At 39.3% G+C, this 27,972-nt stretch overlaps 1 protein-coding gene across 1 annotated transcript in view; it reads left to right on the forward strand.

Annotated features, from left to right (window-relative positions):
* Positions 1–27,972, forward strand: part of HECW2 (HECT, C2 and WW domain containing E3 ubiquitin protein ligase 2) — a 391,418-nt gene that overhangs the window by 280,751 nt on the left and 82,695 nt on the right. Inside the window, exons 14-15 of the mRNA XM_050751032.1 lie at positions 13,094–13,279; positions 27,081–27,215. Of these exons, the coding sequence (XP_050606989.1) occupies positions 13,094–13,279; positions 27,081–27,215 (321 nt within the window). The remainder of the gene's footprint in view (positions 1–13,093; positions 13,280–27,080; positions 27,216–27,972) is intronic.

The following is a 27,972-nucleotide window of genomic DNA, read 5'->3' on the forward strand; positions in this document are numbered from 1 at the left end:
ATTTATTTATGTTAATATTTTTCTGCCTTCTTCAGCTTTGCTTTACAAGTATAAACATCTGCCTGGCTTTCCTCATCATTGTCTCCTGGTTTACAGATTTAGCTTGGAGCAGAGAAGACTTGGGAGGAGAGTAAGCAACGAATAACATGCTACCTATCCTCGTATATTATGCGAGAGGGGTTAGATTTACTGAGCACTCAGCTTAGCAAGTTTGTTGATGATTATGTACTAGGCACTGAGCTAAGACCTAGGGATACAGAGATGACAGCAACTGTGGGCCCTGGCATCCCAGACTTGAGAGTAATTATAATGTCATAACCAGAATTACAAGTGCAATAATGGATGGCTATAGAAGATACACTGCTGGAGTGGACGATTAACTCTAAAGGGAAGGCACATGGAAGGAGCCATAGACAGGTTTGCATTTGAGATGAGTTTTAAAGATTGATTAGGAGCTTGCCCCAGAAACAAGATGGGCAGGAGTACTCTAGGTAGAAGGAGCATCATTTGCAAAACAATCGATTCATGAAGCTGCAAGTCTGTCTTGATCATTACTGCAGAGGTTCTAAAACTGGGTTATTAGTATTGTAAGCAATTCAGTGTTGCTGGTGTATTGAGAACATAGGACACTAGTGAAAGTCAGATTTGAGCCTGGGAAGGGATACAGAAGCCAGGTTACACAAACCTAAACTCATGTATGGGACGATTCTAGGAGGTGACAGGCTTTCATGCAAGGCAGAATGGGCTAACATTTAAGCTGTCACTGTAACACAGAAAAAAATCATGCTTTAATAGGAAGAGCCTCAGACTTGGAGTCAGATGGCACAAGCTCCCCTTTGTTTTTTGTTCATTTGTTCATGCCTTCATTTAATCAGTATTTATTAAATGCCTGTAATTTGCTTGGTACATTCTAGACTCTGGGAATGAGTGGTAAATAAGACAGTTCTAGATAACAGACTAGTGAATAAAAAAGGTAATGCAGGTACTGCAGTGTGGTGTGAGGCAACTGAAACCACACACTGGGATAGAGTTACTTGGGGATGAGGTGGAGGAGGCACTATTTTATTTTTATTTTTTTTAATCTCAAAATCTCACAAGGAGGCACTATTTTAGATCAGGTGGACAGGAAGGCCTCTCCAGTAGAGCCACATTCAAGCTGTCATAAAATGCCCAGAAGCCGCTTAGGTAAATGTCTGAGAACAGAACCTGCCTTGCCAAGGAAGTGCAGAAACTCCGGGGTAGGAATGAGTTTGCGGTGGTACGTAATACGGTCAGGGAAGCAAGCAGGGCTACAGAAGGTTGGGCTTGCATGATCTGGCAAGGCATTTGAGCTTTATTCTGAAAGAGTTTTCTATATGGGGATAATGTAGAGTTTTAAAATTTCCTTCTAGCTGTTATGCAAAGAATGGGTTTTCAAGGGCAAGATTGGCATCAGGGAGACTAAGTGAAAAAGTCCCATGGTAAGGCATGGAAGTGGCTTGGGCTAATGCAGTTAGCAGTAGGGACGGTGACAAAGTGGATGAATATTGGATATATTTTGAAGACAGAGATGACATTCTTGCTAATAGATTGGAATACGGGATAGGAGAAAAAAAGACTTCAAGAAGGAGCAACTGTAGCTAGACTAATAAAGAAGAAAAGAGATAAGACTCAAATAAACACAATCAGAAATGATAAGGGACAGATTACCACTGACCCCACAGAAATACAAACAACCATGTCAGAGAATACTATAAACACCTCTATGCACATAAACTAGAAAATCTAGAAGAAATAGATAAGTTCCTGGACATATACACCCTCCCAAGACTGAACCAGGATGAGATTGAATCTGTGAATAGACCAATAATGAGTTCAGAAATTAAGGCAGCTATAAATGGTCTATCAACCAAAAAAAGCCTGGGATTAGATGGATTCATAGCTGAATACTACTAGAGATACAAAAAAGACCTGGTACCATTTCTACTGAAATGACTCCAAAAAATTGAAAAGGAGGGACTCCTCCCTAACTCATTCTGCGAGCAGCATCATCTTGATACCAAAACCTGGCAGAGATATAACAGAAAAAGAAAACTTCAGGCCAATATCCTTGGTGAGGATCGATGTAAAAATTCTCAATAAAATACTGGAATCCAGCAGCACATCAAAAAAGTTATCCACCAAGATCAAATTGACTTCATCCCCAGGATGCAAGGTTAGTACATTTACAACATACGCAAATCAATAAATGTGATTCATCACATAAACAGAACTAAAGACAGAAACCACATGATTATTTCAATAGATGCAGAAAAGGCCTTCGATAAAATTCAACATCACTTCATGTTAAAAACTCTCAATCAACTAGGTATTGAAGGAACATAACTCAAAGTAATAAGAGCCATATATGACAAACCAACAGCCAATATCATGTTGAATGGGCAAAAGCTGAAAGCATTCCCCTTGAAAGCCAGCACAAAGCAAGGATGGCCTCTGTCACCACTCTTATTCAACATAGTATTGGAAGTTCTGGCCACGGCAATCAGGCAAGAGAAAGAAATAAAGGGTATTCAACTAGGAAGAAAGGAAATCAAATTATCTTTGTTTGCAGATGACATGATTCTAAGTCTAGAAAACCCCATAGTCTCAGCCCAAAAGATCCTTAAGCTGATAAGCAACTTCAGTCTCAGAATACGAAATCAATGTGCAAAATTGCTAGCATTCCTATACACCAACAACAGGCAATCAGAGAGCCAAATCATGAATGAACTCCCATTCACAATTGCTACAAAAGGAATAAAATACCTAGGAATACAGCTAACAAGGGAAATGAAGGACTTCTTCAAGGAGAACTACAAACTACTGCTCAAAAAGAAGTCAGAGAAGACACAAACAAAAGTAAAAACATTCCATCCCCATGGATAGGAAGAATCAATATTGTGAAAATGGCCATAATACCCAAAATAATTTATAGATTCAATGCTGTTCCCATTAAACTACCGTTGACATTCTTCACAGAATTAGAAAAAAACTATTTTAAAATTCATATGGAACCAAAAAAGAGCCTGAAGAGTCAAGACAATCCTAAACAACAAGAACAAAGCCGGAGGCATCACACTTCCTGACTTACACCTATAGTAGTAACTTGTAACTATACTAGTAACTTACAACTATACTAGTAACCAGAACAGCATGGTACTGGTACAAAAACAGACACATAGACCAATGGAACAGAATAGAAAAGTCAGAAATAAGACTGCACACCTATAACCATTTGATCTTCAACAAACCTGACAAAAACAGGCAATGGGGAAAGGATTGATTCCTTATTTAATAAATGGTGCTGGGAGAACTGGCTAGCCATATGCAGAAAATTTAAACTGGACCCTTTCCTTACATTATATACAAAAATTAACTCAAGATGGATTAAAGACTTAAATGTAAAACTGAAAGCTGGCCGGGCGCGGTGGCTCAAGCCTGTAATCCCAGCACTTTGGGAGGCCGAGACGGGCGGATCACGAGGTCAGGAGATCGAAACCATCCTGGCTAACACGGTGAAACCCCGTCTCTATTAAGAAATACAAAAAACTAGCCGGGCGAGGTGGCGGGCGCCTGTAGTCCCAGCTACTCGGGAGGCTGAGGCCGGAGAATGGCGTGAACCCGAGAGGCGGAGCTTGCAGTGAGCTGAGATCCGGCCACTGCACTCCAGCCTGGGCGACAGAGCGAGACTCCGTCTCAAAAAAAAAAAAAAAAAAAAAAAAAAAAAAAAAAAAAACTGAAAGCTATAAAAACCCTAGAAAAAAATCTAGGCAATACTATTCAGGACATAGGCACAGGCAAAGATTTCATGACAAAAGTGCCAAAAGCAATTGCAACAAAAGCAAAAATTGACAAGTGGGATCTAATTAAACTAAAGAGCTTCTGCACAGCAAAAGAAACTGTCATCAGAGTGAACAGACAACCTACAGAGTGGGAGAAAAATTTCATAGTCTGTCCATGTGACAGAGGTCTAATATTCAGAGTCTATAAAGAACTTAAACAAATTTACAAGAAAAAAACAACCCGATTAAAAAGTGGGCAGAGGATATGAATAGACATTTCTCAAAAGGAGACATACTTGTGGCCAACAAACATATGAAAAAAAGCTCAACATCACTGATCATTACAGAAATGCAAATCAAAACCACAATGAGATGTCATCTCATGCCAGTCAAAATGGCCATTATGAAAAAGTAAGAACACAACAGATGCTGGCGAAGTTAGAGAGATAAAGAAATGCTTCTACACTGTCGGTGGGAGTGTAAATTTGTTCAACCATTGTGAAAGACAGTGTGGCGATTCCCCAAAGATCTAGAACCAAAAATACCGTTTGACCCAGCAATCCCATTACTGGTTATGTAACTAAAGGAATATAAATTATTATATTATAAAGACACATGAACATGTATGTTCATTGCAGCACTATTCACAATATCAAAGACCTGGAATCAACCCAAATGCCTGTCAATGATAAACTGGATAAGGAAAATGTGGTACATATACACCACAGAATACTATACAGTCATAAAAAGGAATGTGATCATGTCCTTTCCAGGGACATGGATGGAGTTGGAAGCTATTATTCTCAGCAAACTAAAACACAAACAGAAAACCAAACACCACATGTTCTCACTTACAAGTGGGAGCTGAATGATGAGAACCCATGGACACATGGCGGGGAACAACACACAGTGGTGCCTGTCAGGGGTGGGGTAGGAAGAGGGTGAGCATCAGGGATAATAGCTAATGGATGCTGGGCCTAATACCTAGGTGATAGGGTGATCTGTGCAGCAAACCACCATGGCACACGTTTATCTATGTAACAAACCTGCACAACCTGCACACATACCCCTGAACTTAAAAGTTGAAGAAAAAAAGAGCAACTGATTGCATGGCAGTGTTCATGAGTTTTCTGGAGAAAAAAAGTGTGTGCGTATTTGTGTGTATGTAGGTTGTGTTTATACACACATGTATGTATATGTTTAAATATATGCATGTGAGATATATATATATAGAAAGATATCTATATATGTATGTATAGATATAGATATCTATAATTTACAAACAATAGTAAAAGAGACACTGAATGGTTTGTTGATTTTGGTGCCTACAGTGGTAATTGAAGAACAAGTATAGTTCCAACAAGACTGTTTTCATTTGCATTAACAAGCAAAGACAACAGTGTAACAAGGGAGACATGTTGGAGTTTCATATTCCTTTGTCAATAGTTTTTGCATACTAGACTTACATTTCTTCATTTTATGTGTGTTTGTGCTATTTGCAATGTAACAGCACAATTTGAAGTTTCATCTGCATTTTAATTTTCTCCATTAATTTCTTAAGTCTGGACCTTAAGTAGAAAAAAAGGCAGTAAACTTTTCCTATAAAGGACCAGAGAGTAAATATTTTAGGCTTTTGGCCCAAAGACAACATGTAAACAAATGACCCTGGCTGTGTTCCAATGAAACTTTTTTTTATAAACACAGACAGGTAGCCATTGGGCCTGTAGGTTGCCCACGTGTAGTCCAGACAGCCCACAGAACAATAAATTAAGCCCTGATACTGCATTTCCTGATTTCTGTAGTGTTAATACACCCACTGTGGTCAACGTCAAACCACCAATGACATCATGAAGCACAGAATTCTAACTTCTCTCTTTGGGCTGCCTTCTTTCATACAAGTTCCTCATCACTGCAGTGTTTCAAGTAGATATTGGATTAATAGTCATTGAGTTGTGGCATAAGACTGTGGAAATTTTTTTTTTTTTTTTTTTTTGAGATGGAATCTCGCTGTCGCCCAGGCTGGAGTGCAGTGGCGCGATCTCAGCTCACTGCAAGCTCCGTCTCCCGGGTTCACACCATTCTCCTGTCGCGGCTTGCGGGGTAGCTGGGACCACAGGTGCCTGTCACCACGCCCAGCTACTTTTTTGTATTTTTAGTAGAGACGGGGGATTTCACCATGTTAGCCAGGATGGTCTCGATCTCCTGACCTCGTGATCCACCCACCTCGGCCTCCCAAAGTGTTGGGATTACAGGCGTGAGCCACTGTGCCCGGCCCAAGGCCGTGGTTTTTAAACTTGGTGAGTTTAAAAAATAAAATGCATATTCTTGGTACCCAAACCTTAGAGATTCTGGTTCAGTAGGTCTGGAGTGGGTCCCAGCAGTCTGTTTTTATTTTGCTTTGTTTTGTTTTAGGCCCTTTAAGTGATTCTGATACAATTGTTCTGTGGCCTGTAGTCTGGGAACTCCTAGGATAAAGAGATTTTGCATTAAATGCCCTTACCTTGTTTGTCACAACTATAACTCTCTTGGACTTTTGACAACTAACATGTTTTAACAGTATGAAAATACTAAGCAGCTTACAGGCTTTCTTTTTTTTTTTTTTTAAACTTATTTTGTTTTCATGTTTTTGTCATGTTTCCTTTTTCTTTAGTTGAGCATGATTTTAGAATTTATTTTGCTGGATAGCCTAGTTTGTTTTCAAAGTATTCTTTCTAAAGCGTTTTAATTTTTTTCTTCCTCTTACTGAACTGCATTCGTATTAGCTAAAAAGATGATCCATGCTGTGCATTTGTACATTTCTGTAAGACTTAAATTCTGCGGGTTTAGGAAGTATTATTTTCCTGACTTATATATGGGAGCTATTGAAGTAGCTGGATTTGTCTTGCTAGAGGTCTCAAGGTATGAATTAATGGAGATAACTCAGACAATTTTTTCTAAAGGGCATTACTTGCTGGAATGTTTTCTTTTTTCCTAGATTAACAGAAACTGTTACAAAATAAACTTTTATTTGATTTCTGTATTTTAAGATTTATTGTCTAGGGTTCTTTGCTTGAATTGTTTATGATCTACACCTCTTTCAGTGAATTCCCTGTTTGTATTATTGAAAATGTTCAGTATGCAAAAGGAATGAATTTAATAATTTTCCTAACCTTTTTTTTTTTTTAATGACTTGAAGGTATCAGTTTATGTTGAAAGAAAGTCATGAAAAACAGATTACGTGTAGTTGTAATACCTAGTAATCCTCATTGGAAAGAAAAGTGTTAAATAGATATATGGTTGTCATAACACTAAAGTAAAACTTGAGAAAGAAAATTTTGTGGGTTTTTTTTCTTTCTTTTTTTGCATTGTGGTTGCTTTAGGAATTATTCTACTGCCCTCTAATGGTTGTGATCAGATTTCTTTCAAAATTGTTCTGACAAACAATTTCTCTTGTAAATTCAAGATTTAGTTATTAGTGCCATGTCTTTTATAGCTCATGTGCCTGTATTTGTCTAATTAATGTCATACATAAATATATTTCATTATATTCAATTGAATAATTTTCCAACATACATGCCAAATAATTACTACTGTGGCTTTTCATGAGCTCTAAAAATACATTAATTCTATCATTTAAGTTTCTTAGTACTTAATGAAGAAAAATACTGTTCCAAAATCCACAAGTATATTCTTAAAACTCAGGAATTCCTGCTATTGCAAAATAGAGGAATTGATCATTTGTAGTTAGTTTTGTTAATGTTAAAATTCTCTTCCATTTTACTCTAGCTAGATGAAAACAATGTAAATCCTGTAAAATTAAAAATATTATGAAGACAGACTGTATAAAACAGGACTGTTTTCATATCTGTGCATACCTGTTTGCAAACTTTTCTTGATTTTGTGTATATTAAATTTTTTTAGTGAATAATGTATACAAGTGCTCAAATCTGCTCCCTTGTGAATGTGAGAGATGTTTGCTGTAGATTCGGTGACGTGCTTTTCCAGACCTGAATTCAGAACGCCTATTCTTGATGAAGGCTTTCTGAAATATGAAAGAAAGATTTTATTTATCAGTAATGTACTTAACTATGTTATCGAAGAGAACAGAATTAGGTGAAATTAGGACTGGGCCAGGTAATCTAGGACATTTGGTCATCATAACACTAAGGAAAACCTGCAAAAAAAGGAGAGGGGATTGATTATTATTTGCATTGCAGTTTGTAAGAACTGAGTATTTGCATATAATTTTCTTATTCTGCTGCCAAATGGCAATGACATTTACTTCTACAACCTCAAACAAACATGTAACCAAACAAAAACACATTTAAGTTCTAAGGAGTGTTATTTAACAAAACTCCACTCAAGAAATTCAGTTAGGCCGGGCGCGGTGGCTCAAGCCTGTAATCCCAGCACTTTGGGAGGCCGAGACGGGCGGATCACGACGTCAGGAGTTCGAGACCATCCTGGCTAACACGGTGAAACCCCGTCTCTACTAAAAAATACAAAAAACTAGCCGGGCGAGGTGGTGGGCGCCTGTAGTCCCAGCTACTCGGGAGGCTGAGGCAGGAGAATGGCGTAAAAACCCGGGAGGCGGAGCTTGCAATGAGCTGAGATCCGGCCACTGCACTCCAGCCTGGGCGACACAGCAAGACTCCATCTCAAAAAAAAAAAAAAAAAAAAAAAAAAAAAAAAAAAAAAAAAAAAAAAAAAGAAATTCAGTTGATCATTCACTCAACCATCAAGTGTTTATTTCTTGCTAGGAAGACGAGAAACAACCAGGAGGGAGTTTGGAACAGGGATTTTTGGAATTGAGAAGGAATAACTAAAAAGAATATTTAAATTATGTCAAAGGAAAACAAAGTGTTGTTTCCTTTAGAGATCATTTAAAGGGGCTTTGTCTACTGTTAACAATTACCAATTCTTCTTAACTGCTCGAGTCCACGTGCAGCAGCTTCCCAGGTGAATTCTGTTCATTATCATGAGACTATGTTATGAAATAGGTATCATGGGTTCTTCTCTAATCTACTTTTGTTTCAGGTAAAATATCAGATTCATTTACTGCATCTTTTTCTATAAGATAAGCAAGCAAACAAACAAACATAGAAAAGGATCCTCACCTAGTTAGAACCACTAAACCCCAGGAGAATAAATATGCCTCTTTTCTCTTAACCCACAGCTTTGTCAATATCAGCTTCCATGAAGACTAAACTCTTGTCAACCTAATTCTATCTGTTTAGTGGTTTTGGGTCTTTGGACTGCTCCCATTCTTACCTCTGCTCGTTCTGTCAGCGTGTTTCAGTATTTTCACCACTGTCGTGGCCTTTGTTTTTCCAACTCTTTCTGCCTCCAGTGAAATCTCTTCCTTCCACCTCCCCCTATAATTCTCCCTCTTCATCCTTTTGAATGATCAGGCCTTGCTCATCTCTGTATCCTCAGGGTTTAGCATGGGGCTTAGCACATGGCTTAGCACATAACTAATGAAGCTTAGCTGGCGCAAGATCTTTAAAGACTAAAAGTGGTGAACAATTTTGCCGCTCTCTTTATCTGTTATAACACAGGTATGATGTAACACAGGTGTGATAGATATAATCCCCTATATATTTTTATTTACTTATAGCCTGTATTCGTAAAGTGATTTTGACCTTTTCAAATTACTTTACCATCCTTTGTCTAACTGGATTTGAATCTCACGTGCCTATGGAGAAAGCAAGGGAGTTATTATTATCCCATATTACAGTTAAGCAAATTGAGACAGAGATTAAATAGTTTTCTTTGTCTCTCTGAGTGACAGAGCTGAGACTAGAATCTGCACTGTAGTTCTATATGGAGTATACATATCCTTCCCAAACTGTAGATCTATAAATTATATATATATACACACACACATATAAACTGTATATACATATCTATACACATGCAGTTTTTGCATAAACATATATATGCACTTATTCAAACATAGTTTTGTGGGTTTTTTTATAGAAACATAGCAGTCTAGAAGTATGTTCCTGTTTGGCTGAAGTGTTTTGTGTAGACCCTAACAGTCATGTACTTACTATTCAGACTTGAAAAGACTGTGGATCTAAAGGTTGTTTACTAGTTACTGAGAGAAATCTTTCTTGCTTTGAATTACTTTGGTAGATGCTCTTTGCAAAGATCGGATGTGTTTGGCACCATATTACATGTTTCATTGAGTGGAGAGGAGGAAGATGAAAGGGCATAATTAATTATAAGACCAGCATTAAGGTTTCTGTGCTTAAAGAGCTATTCAGCCCCAGGGAATTACTTCAAACCTGAGGTTGGGATGGGTTTCTTAACTTAATTGCCACTACTTCTTGCCCTAATGAAGTTCTTTTCTAACAAAGTGAGGAGCATTTCTGGTGCTCTAGATAAGAAATCAGAATGTGGCCTATTTACTTATTTTAGTGAGAAGAGGGAGCAGTGAAGGCGACAAAAAGGTATACCTATTTAGAACAACAGTTAATGTAATGATTTATCTGACAGAATTACCCCCAAATAATTTGTCCCTGAAGAGATTTAATATTTGTTTTACTCTTAGGTAGTTAGACCTGAAAGCTCACTATGATCCCTACACAAACTAGTGTGGTCTCAGGACTCTAACTTGCAATGACTTATGTGAAAATATATCAGCAACACTGAGCCAAATGTAGAAAACAGTTGCCTTGCTGATTGTATTTAAAACTCAAAGCAGTCAGCCAATAGAGGCAAAACTATTACTTAGCTGAAGTTAGGTTTTTTTCTGACATTGCCCAACTTCTGTTATTTCCTTCTCTGCTTTCATGGTATCACTTTCCTGTTCTCTCATGCTCTCTAATAGCCCAGAGCCCCTGCATAGGCCTGCCTACATTGACAGTACTCTCTGCTCTGAACCACACAACTGCTCACAGCCATCAAAACCTCCTCTCATTTAGACTGTCGGTTGAAATATGACTCCAAAGTACTTTATATTCAAGTGTACTGAGGAACTAAGGTTCAAGGATGGTTCATTGTGGTCTTCTTTCTTTTTCCGTTCCTCCTCCCTTCCTTTCGTCTTTCTTTTAATTTGTTTTGATAGGGAACAAGTATTTAATGATGGTGAATCAATCAGAATAGTTTAAGTTGTACTTCAGCAATAACGACCAACAAATCTCCGTGGCTTAAGCTAACAAAGGATTACTTCTCATTCCAAGTCAGGTTATCAGGGTCCCTGTGGTCACTCAGGGACCCAGGGAGCCAGACTGGGGAGTATCCCTGTTCAAACATTGCCAGTTGCTGTGTCAAAGGGAAGAAAGCTCTAGAGGGACTCACATCAGCAATAAATGCTTTGACCTGGACATGACACATCTTGAGGGATCCTAGAAAGACTGGAGTACTGTTGACTGTCTTCATACTCATTCCTCTTTTGATCCCTAATAATGACCACAGTACTGGGCACAGCAAAGACAATAAATGTTTATTAAAATGAAATCATTTCCAGAGACTTTAGAGTCCTTGTGGTTTGCCTTGGGCTGTCTTAGACTAAAATAGATAACAGAACCCATAAAGTTTAGACTAAAATAGATAACAGAACCCATACAATGTAGACTAAAATAGATAACAGAACACATAAAGCTGAAAGACCTCCAGACTCAGTCTAGTGTCCCTGAGACACTAAAGATAAAAGGAATCCAAAGCCCTTTGAATCAATCTGAGAAGAATACAGTTCCAGGATAGATCATTCACGGCCTGGTCAGTTTCATGAATATCATATTCCCTCTGATGATTCAAGGAAACAGCTGCCATACAGTTATTCCTCTTCTGCTGTTTTGTGCATGGTATTATGCAATAAATATTTATTGACTGACTCATATGTGGACAATCATGACTTATAATCAGTTTGTGGAATCATCTTTAAAGATAGAAATGAAGACTGTAAGGTTTTAGATAAAACAATCGCTTTTCTGTGTGGTGGTGTAGTGGAGTTTTTTTTAACTTGCATTTCATTTATATACATCCAACCAAATATACACAGGGAAAAAGAGAGAAAAAGAAAAAAGAATGAGATGTACAGCCTAGGCACCTCAGCCTGCTATTCCATTCACCAAGCTTATATGCCTCTATGAAGGGTGAGATTCTAAAACCTCAGTCTATTGTGATCTCAGTTGGGTGTGATGGTCAGTGAGAGCAGCTCATTCCATTGCATGTCCTTCTAGTATAGAAATATATGGCAAGCATTTTTCCATGCAACTTGGCCCTAAAGTATATACTACTTGTGTCATCTGACACTCACTCAAAGAGCCAATAACCTAGTCCAATACTGGGGGAGAAACTGGCTATGTCAGGGCTCTCTGTAAGGTGGCATATTCATCTCCAGTGTCGTGTAATTTTGACTGTGTGTTTCTTTCCTAAAACCAGCTTCAGGATTTAATGGCCCATGTGTAGTGAGACTCCACAACATGCTTGTTCTTTAGTAAATTAGTTACACCATTGTGGAAGACAGTGTGGCAATTCCTTGAAGATTTAGAACCAGAAATATCATTTGACCCAGCAATCCCATTACTGGGTATTGACCCAAAGGAATATAAATCACTCTATTACAAAGATACCTGCACATATATGTTCGTTGCAGCATCATTTACAATAGCAAAGACATGGAATCAACCCAAATATCCATCAATGATAGACTAGATAAAGAAAATGTAGTATGTATACAACATGCACCATGGAATGCTATGCAGCCATGAAAAGGAATGAGATGATGTCCTTTGCAGGAACGTGGATGGAACTGGAAACCATTATCCTCAGCAAACTAATGCAGGAACAGAAAACCAAACACCACATGTTCTCACTTATAAGTGGGAGCTGAACAATGAGAACACATGGACACAGGGAGGGGAACATCACACACACTGGGACCTGTTGGGGAGTGGGGTTGGGGGAGGGAGAGCATTAGGAAAAAATAGCTAATGCATGCTGGGCTTGATACCTGGGTGATGGGTTGATAGGTACAGCAAACCACCATGGCACACATTTACCTATTTAACAAACCTGCGCATCTTGTACATGTACCCCAGAACTTCAAATACAAATAAAAATTTAAAAGAAGAGACCTAGACACCAGCTGTGGAGACTGCCTTACCTTCTGTGGTCTTTATGTTTTCTTTTGTTCAAGATATTTTGCTCTGTCTGCTGTTTCCATACATGGGTCTAGAATTCTGTCGAAGCCTATATATGCATTTCATTACTTATTGGAAGAGTAGCCATACCCATGTGTAGTATTTCTGGTGCTTCTGCATGTCACAAATGGGTTAACATGGGTTCTCCATTCTTTTCTTTAGAGTGCCTACCGCATGTTTACAAACAACACGTGTTTGAAGCACATGATCACCAAAGTCCGGCGGGACACCCACCACTTTGAACGCTACCAGCATAACCGGGACCTTGTGGGATTCCTCAACATGTTCGCGAACAAACAGCTAGAGCTGCCGCGGGGATGGGAAATGAAACATGATCACCAGGGCAAGGTAACACGAGGGAGATGCCTCAGGGAGTGCCGAATGCCTGTGGACTGCTTGTGGCTTCGGCACTTGGCTCTACCCTTCAAGTGAGGGCCAAGGCTCTTTGTGAGGTGAAACATTCCACCTTCTGTTCAAGTGAAACCTGGACAGCAGGTTGTTTGTGACCACAAACAGTGACTGTGCCATTCCGAAGTCGTGGAGGGAGCGGAGGGAGGGCTGTGAGGCTGGCAAAGCATTTGCTTCTCCCTGGAAACTCTCCTGCCTGTCATCTCTCTCCATGCTCTGCTGATTAGAGAAAAGGGTTCTCAGGCAGTGCTTCCTTCTCCCTAGTGACTCAGCTTGTGTTGTAGATATTTGAATAAAAAGTTGTGGTATTGTTTGGAGAAGGTGGCTAGGAGGTCACTAACCAAGCAACTGCATGAGGTGTGTCTTTGTGACACTGTCTGGGCTTCGGCCTCAGTCTTACTGGTTCAGAACCGTGATTTTGTTAGCACATTAACCAAAACTCACTGATTGATTAATTTATGACAAGAAATATGTAACTGTGCAACACAGGCCAGAATAGCTACCTCTGTACTTCCTCTGTAGATGGATGAACCGGAAAGCCTGGTTACAATCAGGAAGTCATTCTATGAGTAAGAAATCAGAATGAGAAAGTTAGTGCTTGTTATAAGGTGACCCTCAGCTAAGATTTAATTTTTATTTATGTAACTCTTATGTAGTACCTACTATGAGACCTGAACTGTTTAAGCTCTTTATAGATAGAAGGCCCTCACCACAACTTTGATAAAGCAGTACTAGCATTATTGCCATTTACAGATAAGCAGCTCCATGTCCAGAATGGTTCAGTGACTTGCCTGACATCATAGAGACAGGCAGTGGCTGAGCCACGCTGTAGGCCAGCCAAGCTGGTTCCAGGAACCATGCTCTTAACCATGACATTATGCTCTCCAAGTATTGAGTAACCAACTTCAGTTTCTCTGTCTATAAAAAGTCTGGGAATATGTGACTTGAAGGGTAGGGAAAATTAAAATGGCATGATATTTAATGTATTTAACAACCCTTGGAGTGTTTGTTCAACAAATATTTATTGAGTACCTAAGCAAAACAGATAAGCCAACTACTTTGTGGAACTGCCATTCTCATGAATGCAGCATTCATGTCTCAGAGACAGGCAATAGACAAATAAACAAACATACTATTCTTTGTATACCAAGAGCTGATTAATGCTATGATTAAAAATAAAGCAACAAATGAGGTCTAGTGAAAGACAGGAATGGAGAATATTATTTCATAGAGGGTGGTTGGGGAAGGTGTCACAGATAAGGCCATAGGTGAGCAAATACCTGAAAGAAGTAAGGAGTAAAGTATATCAATATTCAAGGCAAATGGAGCACGTAAAGTACTCAGTAAATGCCATCCCCGCTCCAAAGTTCCCTCTAGCAGAGGGACCTTTACCACAATAGCCTCTTACTTATCCTGAACTCAGCTTCCAGCAGTATTACCTGAGAACCTATGAGCAGCCAAAATGGTTGTCAGAAAATGCATGTATTTTAATGCGTGGGAGGAGCCCTCAAACTCTCATCCTGCAAATGTTTTTAATAAACCTCTAATTCCCAGCCAAGAGAAGATTAGAAGTGGCAAGCACGAAGTTTAGGAGAGGTGAAAGAGAATTGGGCTTGTGATTATGTCCCTGGACCACAGGTAAAATGACACTGAATTAGAGTCAAATGGGCATGACAGAGAAGCCTTTCCAGAACACTACGCTGGAAGCAGGGACACCAGGGGAAGATACGGCTTTGCTGGTACTGCATTTGGTTCAACAGCCTGAGAGCCCAGTGTCTGTAAATGTTCCGTTGGATGGAAGGGCATAGATGGTCCAAGTAAGGACTTTGAAAAATACTGGTAGTATTATACCTGGGTATTAAAGAGTAGTAGCACAACAAGAATTCATCTGTTTTCAGCTCTGACAAGATTTTACCTGAAATCGTGAATGAGGGAGCTGTGTTCATTAGAGAATCAGAGGTCCAGGGAAAACCCAAGTTAAGATAATGGATAATGCTGCATCTGTTTCTGCTCTGTGTTGAGATTTAACTTGTTAAGGCAGGGGTTAGTCCCTTCTTGCCAGTCATAACTTGCCAGACACACTTTAGGAGAGAGGTTCTTTTACTAACCCCTGGACCTTGAAAAAAGTTTCAATTACATTTAGGATACTATTGAAGAAGAGTTGTATTCTTAAGAACGAGTTCTGTCTCATAGCTTTTATAGAAGTTTTGGTGGTTAAACAGGAGTAAACATTATCTCAACAATGTTCATGACATGACTATCCAAAACATCTATTCTCTGGGGATGTTTTTACTAATCTGGGTGTTACAACTTGAAGTTGGCATTGTACAGAACCTCGAGTGTAGGCTGGTAGAGAGCTGACCTCACAATCTGCTGCTGGCTTTTACATTAGAATGCTGTTTGGGGTGAAAGACTTGAAGGACCCCTGCCTTGTGGACAAGACAGATTAGTAGACAGACCCAAAAGCTTATCACTTTAGCCTGATCTCTCTCTGTCATGCATTAAGACTTTAATACGATTTTTAGCTAAGCTGGATACCTTAACTAAAGCAAGTTTATCTCTGTGTGATTCTCCTATGTAAGTTTCTTTCCAAGTCACCAGCTTCCGGTAGATTAAAATAACGTAAAGGAACATTCAGGAAGGCTGGCGCTTGGTCTATCTGGTGACTCTGCTTTGGGCAGCATGTTAGGAGTCCTGTCTCCTGTCTTATGAATAGGCAGCTAATAGGTTTTCTTTCAACCCCGGAATTTTAGCCCCTTTTAATTGAATTTAATAATATTTATTTTAAGAGACTGGATCTTGCTGTGTTGCCCAGGCTGGAGTACAGTGGCTGTTCACAGACATGATCCCACTACTGATCAGCATGGGAGTTTCAACCTGTGCCATTTCCAACCTGGGCTGGCCCCTCCTACCTTAGGCAACCTGGTGATCTCCAACTCCTAGGAGGTCACCATATTGATGGGGAACTTAGTGTGGACACCTGATTGGCATAGCACACTGTAGTCCAGAACTCCTGGGCTCGAGCACTCCTCCCACTTCAGCTTCCCCAGTAGCTGGAACTATAGGCACGTGCCACCCTGCCTGGCTAACCCCTTTTAAAAATGAGTTGCTGTGCTTCTAGAACATTTGAACGGAGAAAACATTTTTCGTGTAATGCAACATCAAAAGCTATTAACTATTATGAAGTTATTTTCCCACAGTGATAACTGATTTTTAGAGTTGACGTGGAACAGGATGTCCATATCCTCATCTACATGAAAGGAAATGATGCTTAACAGGAATGTTCTCAGGCTGAAATTTGCCTCCATCTTGTCTTCTCTAGTGTAACATCTTCCTTTCGTGTTTTCACTTATTTAGTCATTCAGCAACACTTCTGAGGTGTGCACCATTGTGCTAACAATGATAAAAATTTACCACTTAATGTAGCATTCTGGAGTGTGTAGCATTGCCCCTGGGCCAGACACTAGTTCATTTAGTGCTCACAGCAGCCTGGAGATAGGTGCTATTTTTATCGACATTATATGGAAGAGGAAACTGAGGCACAGCGTGATTAAGTGAATTGACCAAGGTCCCACAATTAGTAAGTGGTGGAATTGGATTTGAACCCAGGCAGTCCAGCTCCAGAGTCTGTGCTCTTCTCCTGCCTCTCACCAGTAAGGAGGGTGAAGGGATAGCTTCAGCAATTATAATGAAGATAGTAAGGGTTTGGCAGGATGCTGTGGGAGCCTCCTGATAATTTGCAAGGTAGGTATTATTATCATTCATAATTTACTGAAATTTAGAAGTAGAAGCAGGGATCTATATAGAACAGTAACTAAAAAGTTTCATCAGTTTGGCATTTCGTGAAAATGATACAGATTTGTTAATTGACGAATCCTTACTCTTATAGGAAATACATGATGATGTAAAAGGGATATACTGTAGAATTCATGTCAGCGTCCTATTCCTCCTCTTAAGGAACTGCTGGTCTCCCTTAACCATGGCGGTCTGGTATTTTCACAGCAGGGTTTCTTTTTGGTGTTACAGTTCTTTGCTGTCCACGTCGTTCTTGATTGCTGCAGGGTCGTCTGGCCTGGGCTGTTTGCTCCTGCCTTACACCTGTATAATGACGTGGAATGTTCTCTGTTTCTCTACGATGAGTGCTCTGATACTGTGGTGTCTCAGTGGATTTATTCTCTTGCTGTACCAGTGGACAGCTACTCTGGTGGTTGTATTCTCCATCAGCCATGATCATGAAAGTAAGGTTTTAGAAACATTCTTGAAAGCCAAATAACTTAGAACTGGAACTGAAATCAGATCCACACTTTGGCACAAAATCATGCCCTTCCTGTGTAAAGCCACTAACCATTCCTTTCCTAAACATTGCTCTTTTACCCTAAATGCCTCTTCTTTGAATTATAAAAGAATGTGCGCCTTAGCACTGGTTTGTGCTATGCAAGGGTCCACTGTCGAATGACTTATTTCTGGCATGAGATACCTGGAAAGTTTTCATAGTAACAGCAGTATTTGAGGTGAGCTTTAAATGAGGGGTTGAAGTTTGGTTAAAAGAGATTTTGGAGGAGAGAAAAAATAGGAATGGGGTGGGGAAAACACCCAAAGTAAAGGCACAGAGACAGGAAAGCACCAGGTGGGTATTTCTGGTTCCTGTGAAGAAATAATGAGTGAATTTCAGGAGAAACATAACAATTCAATGAAATCAGTGGATACTACACTGCAGAGAGTTAAACTGAGAGAATGCTACAAAATGACTTGGATAATGAGTAAACAAAACTGTGAAAGTTGTTATTTCTCAAGTTTACATAATGGGCTTATTTGATTTAATTTTAGGGGAGAAAAAAGTCTTTTTCTTCTTCTTTTTTTTTTTGAGATGGAGTCTTGCTCTGTCACCCAGGCTGGAGTGCAGTGGCGCGGGCTCACTGCAAGCTCCACCTCCCAGGTTCACGCCTTTCTCCTACCTCAGCCTCCCAACTAGCTGGGACTACAGGCGCCCGCCACCATGCCCGGCTAATTTTTTGTATTTTTTTGTAGAGACGGGGTTTCACTGTGTTAGTCAGGATGATCTCGATCTCCTGACTTTGTGATCCGCCCGCCTTGGCCTCCCAAAGTGCTGGGATTACAGGCGTGAGCCACCGCGCCCGGCCAAAAAGTCTCTGTTTTTTAAAAAATTCCCTTTAAGATGTTAAATATGGACTATTTCCCCCTGCCTCTTTGCTTTAGACTCTCAAACAATATTAACTCAGGGTTTTTTCCCCGCATTATTCTCTTTGGGCCTAAATCGAGATGCAAAGAAACTTTGAACTTTATAAGTGACATATCATACATGTCATGGGATTTTAAAAAATAAAAATGTATAATGGGAACCATCTTCTTATTTAAAGTGAAATATCTTTCCCATAGTTTCTTGTGTTTTTCCCTTCAGAAATCATGTGTTACAATATCTCCCAGCTAAATTGGCTTCCATTTCTATGTCCAAGCTTTGTAACTCTAGAGGTTTTGACTTGGGGTGTCAGATTGGGAGTTTAAGTATCAGAATGGTCCAAATACTCAACTTTGAGAACCACAGCAAATAGCAGCTATGGTCACGAGGACAGATTTTAGAACAGAACAAATATTTGTATGGTAGAAATTACCACAGGCTGAGCCGATTGGAGAATTCTCATTTTACCAGATCCTAATAGCCTGTGTGGCTACAGTTGTTTCAGTAATGACCTAGACCCTGGTTTCAATCTTGCATGAAACCGATGGCAAGTATTTACTGGGTCGAGTCCTATTTAGCTCATTGAGTAAAGTGTAACTTAATATTTGGAGGCCACAACTTACTATAATTTCAAAAGTCTCTTAGCAAGATAAGTGCTACATTTTGAAAAATACGTTGTCTACTTGACCACCACATTTGTTACTTTTGTGATACATTTTTAATTGCTTGGAAACAACAAATACCTCTTGTGGTGGGCACCTGGTTTAATTACCTTAAGTTATGCAGCAATCTAGCTGTTGATGGAATTAAACTATAAATTGATAGATAGCACTTGGTTTTTAAGGACTTCTTGTCTATTTTAAAAGGTAAAAATATGTTAGAAAAAAATAATGCATAAGTATACATAGAAGGCAAATGGCAAAAATAAACTGTCTAGGGGTTATGTACCTTTTTGAATGAGAGAATAGAGCAGAGATCAGTTTTATGAATAAATTTCTGAGTAAAATGGTAGACTCATGGAATCTTGAAGAAATTGCCTAAGTACAGAGATGGCTTTTGCCTTTTCTTTTTTAACAGTTGTCTTTATGACCTGCATGGGTTACATACATACATACATACATATATATATATATATGATTTCAACATTTCATGGTAATGCCCTTCTACTCCACCTGAAATGTGATAATTTGGATAACTATATTCCCAGTGTTCCACAGCTGTAAGCTGGGAAATGTTGAACAATCTGCTCTCTGGGGCAGGTGGGGAGGAGGGCTGATTTGTAGCACTTGCCAATTTTCATGGTGTAAATTCTCCCAACATGGTCAGTTACATGCTGTCAGCATCACATCAACCTGCTCACAGAATTCCTTAAAATTACAGTTAGCTTTCACGAGCTGGTACAAGCTATCTCCAACATACCACTGGCTCCCCTCTTACGTTAGGTTGAACACCTAAATACTGTCACTCCCAACACATAAAATACCACTCCCTTAGCTAACATTTTACATCAAAGTGTGGTACTTATATTATATTTGTCCACAGCTACTAATCGTCTGTTTTCAGGACTCTGGCCCAAGTACCACAAATCTCTGTTTCCTCTCCTAGCACCTTTAGAGCTACAGTCATAGCAGTTAAATGTAATACTTTTCTATAACCGTTTTTGTGACTTATACAGATGTCATGAAATAATTGGGACTACTGATTCCTTCAAAAGAACCAAGTTAGCATGACGATTTTTTACTGAGGATAAGCTGTATCATTCAGCCCTTTTCATCTCCACTATTTGTGACAGAGTTTGTCTAAGATATAATGTAGAGAAAATAATAGCTTGTTTATTCCTTATAACTGGGAGAATCTTGGGGGAAGGAGCCAGAAGCTGAGAAGAGAGTTATAAGTTGGAAGGAAGAGAATGGGTAAGTAAATACAATCTTTAGAAAATGAAAGTAGATTACAATGAGCCCTTATTTGAGCACTTCTAAGACTTTGTAGGCTAAGAAACCAGAATTTAGAATAGATACAATACATAGTGCTTCTGGCTTATCAATTATTGTCCTTTCACTGTTTCCATCACTGTTTATAGAAAGAAAAATGGAAGATCAGATGTTCTGTCTTTCTGTAGCATAGTTGCAAGCACTTTTTGTTTTATTTTGTTTACATAGCCTTTTAATATGTATTCCTTAGTGGCAAAATAGTAACTGGAAACAATTTCAAACTTCTTTAACTTAGATTTGTTGAGCCTGAGATTGGTATTTCTTCATAAATAGTGATGGTTTTTTCTTTTCTTAAAATAATAGGAGTTTGTTGTTTTTTTTAAAAAAGAAAGAATGAAAGAAAGAATTGTGTAAAGAAAAAATTGTATTTTGTTTGGCTTCACTAAAATACCACTTGGCTCCAACTAACCCATATTTTTTGACTCTGACTATGCCCCGAAGCTGTGAAAGGGTAGACATTTTAAAAAATGAGATTCAAGTTTGTGTATTTGCATTCCTTTCAGTTTTTGAGTTGTTAGTTGGCCCAGCACTGTAAAGCTTGAGTGAATTTCCTTAATGAAACTTAGCATTAGGGAATCAATGTTGTTCAAAATTTGCTTTACTAGTGACCAATGTGAAAATGATCTATTTTTCCATACGATTTCTTTTTTCATGTCTGCATTATCAACATACTCTCCTCTAGACAGTATTTATTAATACATGGTAGATACTTTCATAAATAATTGAAGGCTATTCAAAAATTGTGACATAAAGTGATCCAAATTTACTAGGTCAGCTTCATTGCTGGCTTAAACTAGGTGGCACTTCCTGTGGGAAAGTGATCCATTTTCCTGATATAATTGATATGTGTGTCACAAATAGAAATGCCATGCTTGGACTTTGCGTGCTCTCCTCTTCGTTTTAAAGTAGAATCTATTTTTCACAATTCAACTGTGACCTGAGTAATCTCCTTTAAGTGAATAAAGCAAAGCTCTAAGGACATCTGTCCAAGGTCACACAGTGGGTCCAGAGCGGAGCCAAAACTCACACCAAGGGATTGCTCCTTAGAAGTGCTATATTCAGTCAGTGCCCTAGCTGTGTGGCTTTGATGGAGGTCTTAATCAAGACTTTTCCCCCAAGTACTTGGCAGACATAAAAAGCATGTGTAAACAATATACACATTCCATTTGACTCTGAAATAGAGCCCCTTGTGGGATACAAATAGGACCTATTTTCCACCCATGGCCATCTTTCCAACAGATTAGCAATGAGAATTGGGCATAGTATGTAGAGCATGCTGTCTAGGATCAGTAGCAGTCTTTCCACTTGAAATTTTGCAGTGTTGAAACTGGTGAGGCCAAGCACTGTGAGTGGCTGTTACTGTCAGTCTCATTCAATACCTACTGAAATGTTTTCCTAAAATAAAGTATGATATAAGGTGTGAGGGGAGTGGGAAGAACATAAAAAGGAAAAGATGGTAGGCAGAAAGCAGAATGGAAAAAAGGAGATGATGTATGAAAAGAAGAGAGGTGGGGGAAAAGGTATTGCTCATTGGGCTTTGGGGTCAGACAGAAATATGGGTTCAAATCCCAGCTTGATAAATTCCCAACTGTACATTTTACTTAAATTGGGAATTGTATTCTAACTGTATTAAAGGTGAATGATAGATATATCACTATTCACCAAATAGGGAAAATCCCTACATATAATGGTGTTTTCTGATTTTTCTTTTAGAGAGACTGTCTTTCCTCTGCAGTGTGGAAACTTCAGTGTTTCCAGTAGGATTTGATTTAACTGTATTGTGGTGCAAAACCCATATAGATTTTAATGTACAAGATTGTATTCTTGCCGGGCATGGTGGCTCACGCCTGTAATCCCAACACTTTGAGAGTCTGAGGCAGGTGGATCACCTGAGGTCAGGAGTTCAACACCAGCCTGGGCAACATGGTGAAACCCTGTCTCTACTAAAAATACAAAAAATTAGGTGTGGTAGTGTGGTGGTGCGTGCTTGTAATTCCAGCTACTTGGGAGGCTGAGGCAGGAGAGTCACTTAAACCTGGGAGGCAGAGGTTGCAGAGAGCCAAGATGGTGCCACTGTGCTCCAGCCTGGGCAACAAAGCAAGACTCCATCTCAAAAAAAAAAAAAAAAGTATATTCTCTCCCATAAAGATGTTCAGAGGTAGGCAGTCTAGGGTTGACCAGGGAGTTCATCATGTTGTGAGAGCCCCAGCTCCTTCCAACTTTTTTTTTTTTTTTTGAGATGAAGTCTTGCTCTGTCACCCAGGCTGGGGTGCAGTGGCACGATCTCTGCTGACTGCAACCTCTGCCTTCTGGGTTCACACCATTCTCCTGCCTCAGCCTCCCGAGTAGCTGGGACTACAAGTGCCCGCCACCACTCCTGGCTAATTTTTTGTATATTTCTAGTAGAGACGAGGTTTCACCATGTTAGCCAGGATGGTCTCGATCTCCTGACCTCGTGATCCGCCCACCTTGGCCTACCAAAGTGCTGGGATTAGACGTGTGAGCCACTGCGCCCGACCGCTCCTTCCAACTTTTTGCTCAGCCATTCTTCATCTTGTAAACCAAAAATAAAATTCTAAGCCCCTAAGCCATCTGAATGCACCCCTCCTCTCATCCAAGGACATTCCAAAGTTAACCTAAAAAAGCTAGTTCAGGCCGTGATGGAAAGTGGGGGGGGGGTTGGATATGCCTCACAGCTGACCGGCATTAACACAACAGAGACCTTAAGACTGATAGAACAGACCCTTTGAGTCTGATAAGAAATATTTACAGCCTTTTGTCTCTGAAGCCTGCTACCTGGAGGCTTCATCTGCATGATAAAACCTTGGTCTCCACAACCCTCATCATAACCCAGACATTCCTTTCTATTGATTCCATCCAGATCTTTAGATAATAACCAACTGCCGAACAGAAAATCTTTGAATCTCCCTATGACCTAGAATCGCCCCCACCCCTACTTCCAGTTGTCTTGCCTTTCCAGACTGAACTAACATATATCTTGCATGTGTTTTTGGTGCCTTAGCCCTCTCTAAAATGTATAACACCAAGTCTACCTTGGGTAGACATTCTCAGGATCTCTTGAGGGCTGTGTCACAAGCCATTGGCCACTCATGCTTGGCTCAGAATAAATCTCTTCAAGTATTTTACAGAGTTTGACTCTTTTCCTCAACAATCCCCATGGTTCAGTATGGCTACTGGAGCTCCACTATTAAATTTGTGTTTCAGAGAGTAAGATAGGCGAAGAACAGAACGAGGGATCATCTGTCCTTCACCAGGAGATTTCCGAGAAGTACCATGTTTTACATCTTACTGGTCAGAACTTAGTCTTGGCCACACATACTTACAAGGAGCCTGGTAACAAACAGTTTTCACTGGTCCTCCTTTTTTTGAGCCTTGTATATGGGCTTTAGCAAGAAACATTGTGATCCTTAGGAAATGGTTTCAGAAAAGAAAACTATTATTTGTGATAATAATAGTACCTCATACTTGAGGTGTCACAGGCAGCATGCTCAAAAATTCATATGAACCATCTCAGTTAACCTTCCTTTAATGTAGTTATGATCCCCATTTAACAGGAAAAGAAACCGAGGTTTAAAAATTTTAACTAGTTTGCCCAAAGTGGCATTACTAGCAAGTAGCAAACTAGAGCTCAGAACCAGGCTTGTCTTTTTCCAGATTCCAAGCATTTAATCATTATGTTGCCTCCTACTTCTCAATTTTTAACCTGGTACTTTATCCATATTTACAATGGGATTTTTAAAATCTTCTGTTTGTGGTTTTAGGGTCTTTAGCTTCCCTCAATTTTTTTCCCCCAAATCTTCAGTATTTTTGTAAAAGAACGTGCTTTTTTTTTTTTTTTTTTTTTTTTTTTTTACATGGGGTCTCACTCTATCACCTACCCAGGCTGGAGTGCAGTGGTGCAACCTTGACTCACTGCAATCACCACCTCCCAGGCTCAAATGATCCTCTCACTTCAGCCTCCCAAGTAGCTGGGACTACAGCTACATTTGTCCGCCATCGCGTGCCTGGATAATTTTTGAGTATTTTGTAGAGACAGGGTTTTGCCATGTTGCCCAGGCTGGCCTCGAACTTCTGAGCTCAAGCAATCCACCCACCTCAGCCTTCCAAAGTGCTGGGATTACAGATGTGAGCCATCGCACCTGGCCCAAGAACATGCTTTTTAACACTTGGTTAGTTAAATGTTAGTTGTCTCCTTGTATTTTGGTTGGAAATTCAAGTTTTTGGCAATTTGTTTTTATCTGAGCACCCTCTTTCTTCCAGGCACAACCCTAAAAGCTATTGGGGATAACAGAGTGAGTAAGATAGCGTCACTACTCTCAAGGCTTTTGCAGTATAGTTCTTTTGAGAATGGATTTTAGACAAGCCTCTTAAAATCACATTAGGCTATGACACTACATGCAAATCACGGTTGACCTACATGTAGACACCCATTTGTCTTTATAATTACAAGTGCATCATTGTACCGTTAATGACCACCCATCCCTTCAAAACATTCCTGAGAAATTAGGTAAATAGGCCATTCTAATTTATGCTCTTTGTATTTTTCCCTTAAACAAGATGGTTAATAGGATTGTGTTAGTAATAAAAGCTTGTTACTCTCCATTTACATAAAGAGGATTTGGGTTTGGTTCTAATATGTATTATTTAAAAATAGGTATTAGCCACATCCATTGGTACAAAATAATTTAATTGCTATTTTATGACATTTTGAATAGTGGCAGAAATAGTGGACCAATTGTATTAGAAGCACAAACCAAATGGGACCAATGTGACATTTGGGGTCAGAACCTGTCAATGCAAGTCCACACAGGTTTTATCACTGGAGTACTTTTTCCAAGACCTGAGAAGAAGGATGTTTCACCCAAGGTTAGTGAAGAGGAAACATTACCCAGGATGTAAGGCTGATGACAAAATGTCACACAAAGCCTTTATTTTTTGTACCCAGAAATTGGAGAGTAAGAGAAAGGACTGGGAAAGATTCCTGTTCTGTCCATTTTTCTGCTTTGTTTTCTGGTACATCCATTGCTTAAAGTTATTTCTTTATAAAGATGTAAAAATGTTTTCTATATGGGACCTGCCCCATTTCTTAATGATGTACATACAGTTCCATATGAAACATTTGGTTCCGTAATGGGAAAGTAGGTTTCTAAATAGGCATAAATATACTATCTGCCTCTGGCATTTGCCTAGATAGCTTCATCTCTAGGTGTTAAGGTACTTTGTTAACTGAGCTCCATCGATTTGAAAGGTCAGTTCTTTTTGCCTGTTATTTGGCATACATCATGTGCCTTGACACTTGGTTTATAGGTACTGAGTCTCCTGGCTCTCCTATAGCCCCTTTCATCTTTGATGACCTAATTAACTATCTGATCATGGAAAACTTACAATTTCTAATTGTACTTAAGATAATGGGTTTCATTATTACCTTGAGTAAATTTTACTTTGAAAACTTACAACATTGGGCCCCTAAGGATAATGATAGATAGCACTTGTATAGTTTTAGAATTAAACAAATAGACCAAAAAATGCTTTGCTACATTGTATTTCATGTTACTGCAATGCTGAGGTAAATGGTTTATGCTCATTCCTGATTTCATGTTACCAGAGATTCTACAGTGATCATGCCAGACATGGCTTCCACTCTCCTAACACATTGTGGGGGAGAAATGTTTGTTAGGAATGAAAGAGACAGGTTTTTGTAAGAAATATATAGCTCAGAGAACTTAAGTGGCTTGCCCAAAGTTCTAGACAGTATGTGATGAATTTGAATGGGTGTATAATGGGTGACTAAACTGGAAAGGCATGTAGGCAGACTGTTAAAGAGTCATGAAAAACTGACCAAAGAGTGGGAATGTATTTTCTGTGGACAATGGATAGTCACGAGAAGCTTTGGATTGGGTGGTGTGTAATTGATGTATTTAGAAAGAATATTCCTGTAGTAATGGGCCAGTTAAATGACTACGGTGATAGAGATGTGGAGCAGCTGAGAAACCACCAGTACTTATACACATAAAATAAAGTCCCAAAATAATGGGGTGGTGTTCAGGCTGGGAGGGGATAAATAGAGGATACTACAGTGAGAAAATGAGAAGGATTTGGTGGCTTGCTGTATAGGAGAAGGAAAAAAGAAGAGAAGTCAATGATGTTTAAAAGTTTCAAGGTGGTAAGAACTTTATAATAACCACCTATGATAGTAAGAGCTCAAAGACCGTCAGTTAAGAGAAGCCCAAATGTCCATTCTTCTGGCTTCCTTCTCAGATCATATCTTTGATGACTATCTTGTAGAGTATTTCCTAAAACCAAGCATAATGTTCCTTCCTGCTCTCTTCGTTCTGGATCTCATCTAAGCTTGGCTTTCTCTACTGTGATCTGTCCTGTGGGGGTACGGAGAAATTTCCCCAAATATTGAAAATTATGAGAAAATAGAGCTAAGATCGTGACTCAGAAGTGAGTCTTTTCCTGACCGTCTGATGTTATAGCTCAGCTAAGACATGTGAGCGGCATGTATTTGACTCAGTGTATTGTATCCTAGGCGTTCTTTGTGGACCACAACTCCCGTACCACCACTTTCATTGATCCCCGACTCCCACTTCAGAGCAGTAGACCTACAAGTGCGCTGGTTCATCGGCAACACCTGACAAGGCAACGCAGCCACAGTGCGGGTGAGGTGAGTCAAGCATGTTGGGGACTGACCTGTTGGTTGATAGAAGCTTCTAGAATGTGATGGTTTGAGGAATTGGATTTTTTTTTTTTAAGTATTTTTTTGTTTTGTTTTTTTGAGTTTGATTTAGAGGCTGAAAAGCTTTCAAATGTTGACAGGGCTTCTCTGGAAATACATACAGCCTAAATCACAAATTTAAAAAGGTAGGATATGTGAGGAAAAACTGAAGAAATTTAAGATTTTTTGACTCAGACGAAGGTGAGAGGGAGTTGATAATGTACTAAAATGTTCAAGACGGGGAGCTGATAAGCCTGTTTGCACACCCATTTTCAGCCTCACAGGAAGAAATGAATATAACTTGGTTAAATATAGAATTTCTTAAGTGAGGTGTTCTGTATTACATTACAATATTCATCCAGGGCTATGGGATTATGGAATCCTCACTAGTATTCTTTAAAATTAGGATATTTTTGAGAGAGTTGTTTTATATACTTTATGTGCCTGGAGAAAATGGGCTGAACTAAGAATTGCTAAAAACTGCTTAACCAGTTTGCAGGCACCAATGGTAACCACATGAGGGCCCTCTAATATCCTAACCAAAAAAAAAAAAAAACACACACACACACACAAAATCTTATTTCACTTCTTCCTTTTGCAGTTTAAATATATAAAAGAAATGTCTTAAGTCAAGTTTTCTTCTCCTTCCTATGGGCTTATGATTTGATTATATACCATCACTTGATTTACATTGTCTCTGAAAATT

This window comes from Macaca thibetana, chromosome 12 (assembly GCF_024542745.1).
Source record: "Macaca thibetana thibetana isolate TM-01 chromosome 12, ASM2454274v1, whole genome shotgun sequence".
Lineage (NCBI taxonomy): Eukaryota > Metazoa > Chordata > Mammalia > Primates > Cercopithecidae > Macaca > Macaca thibetana.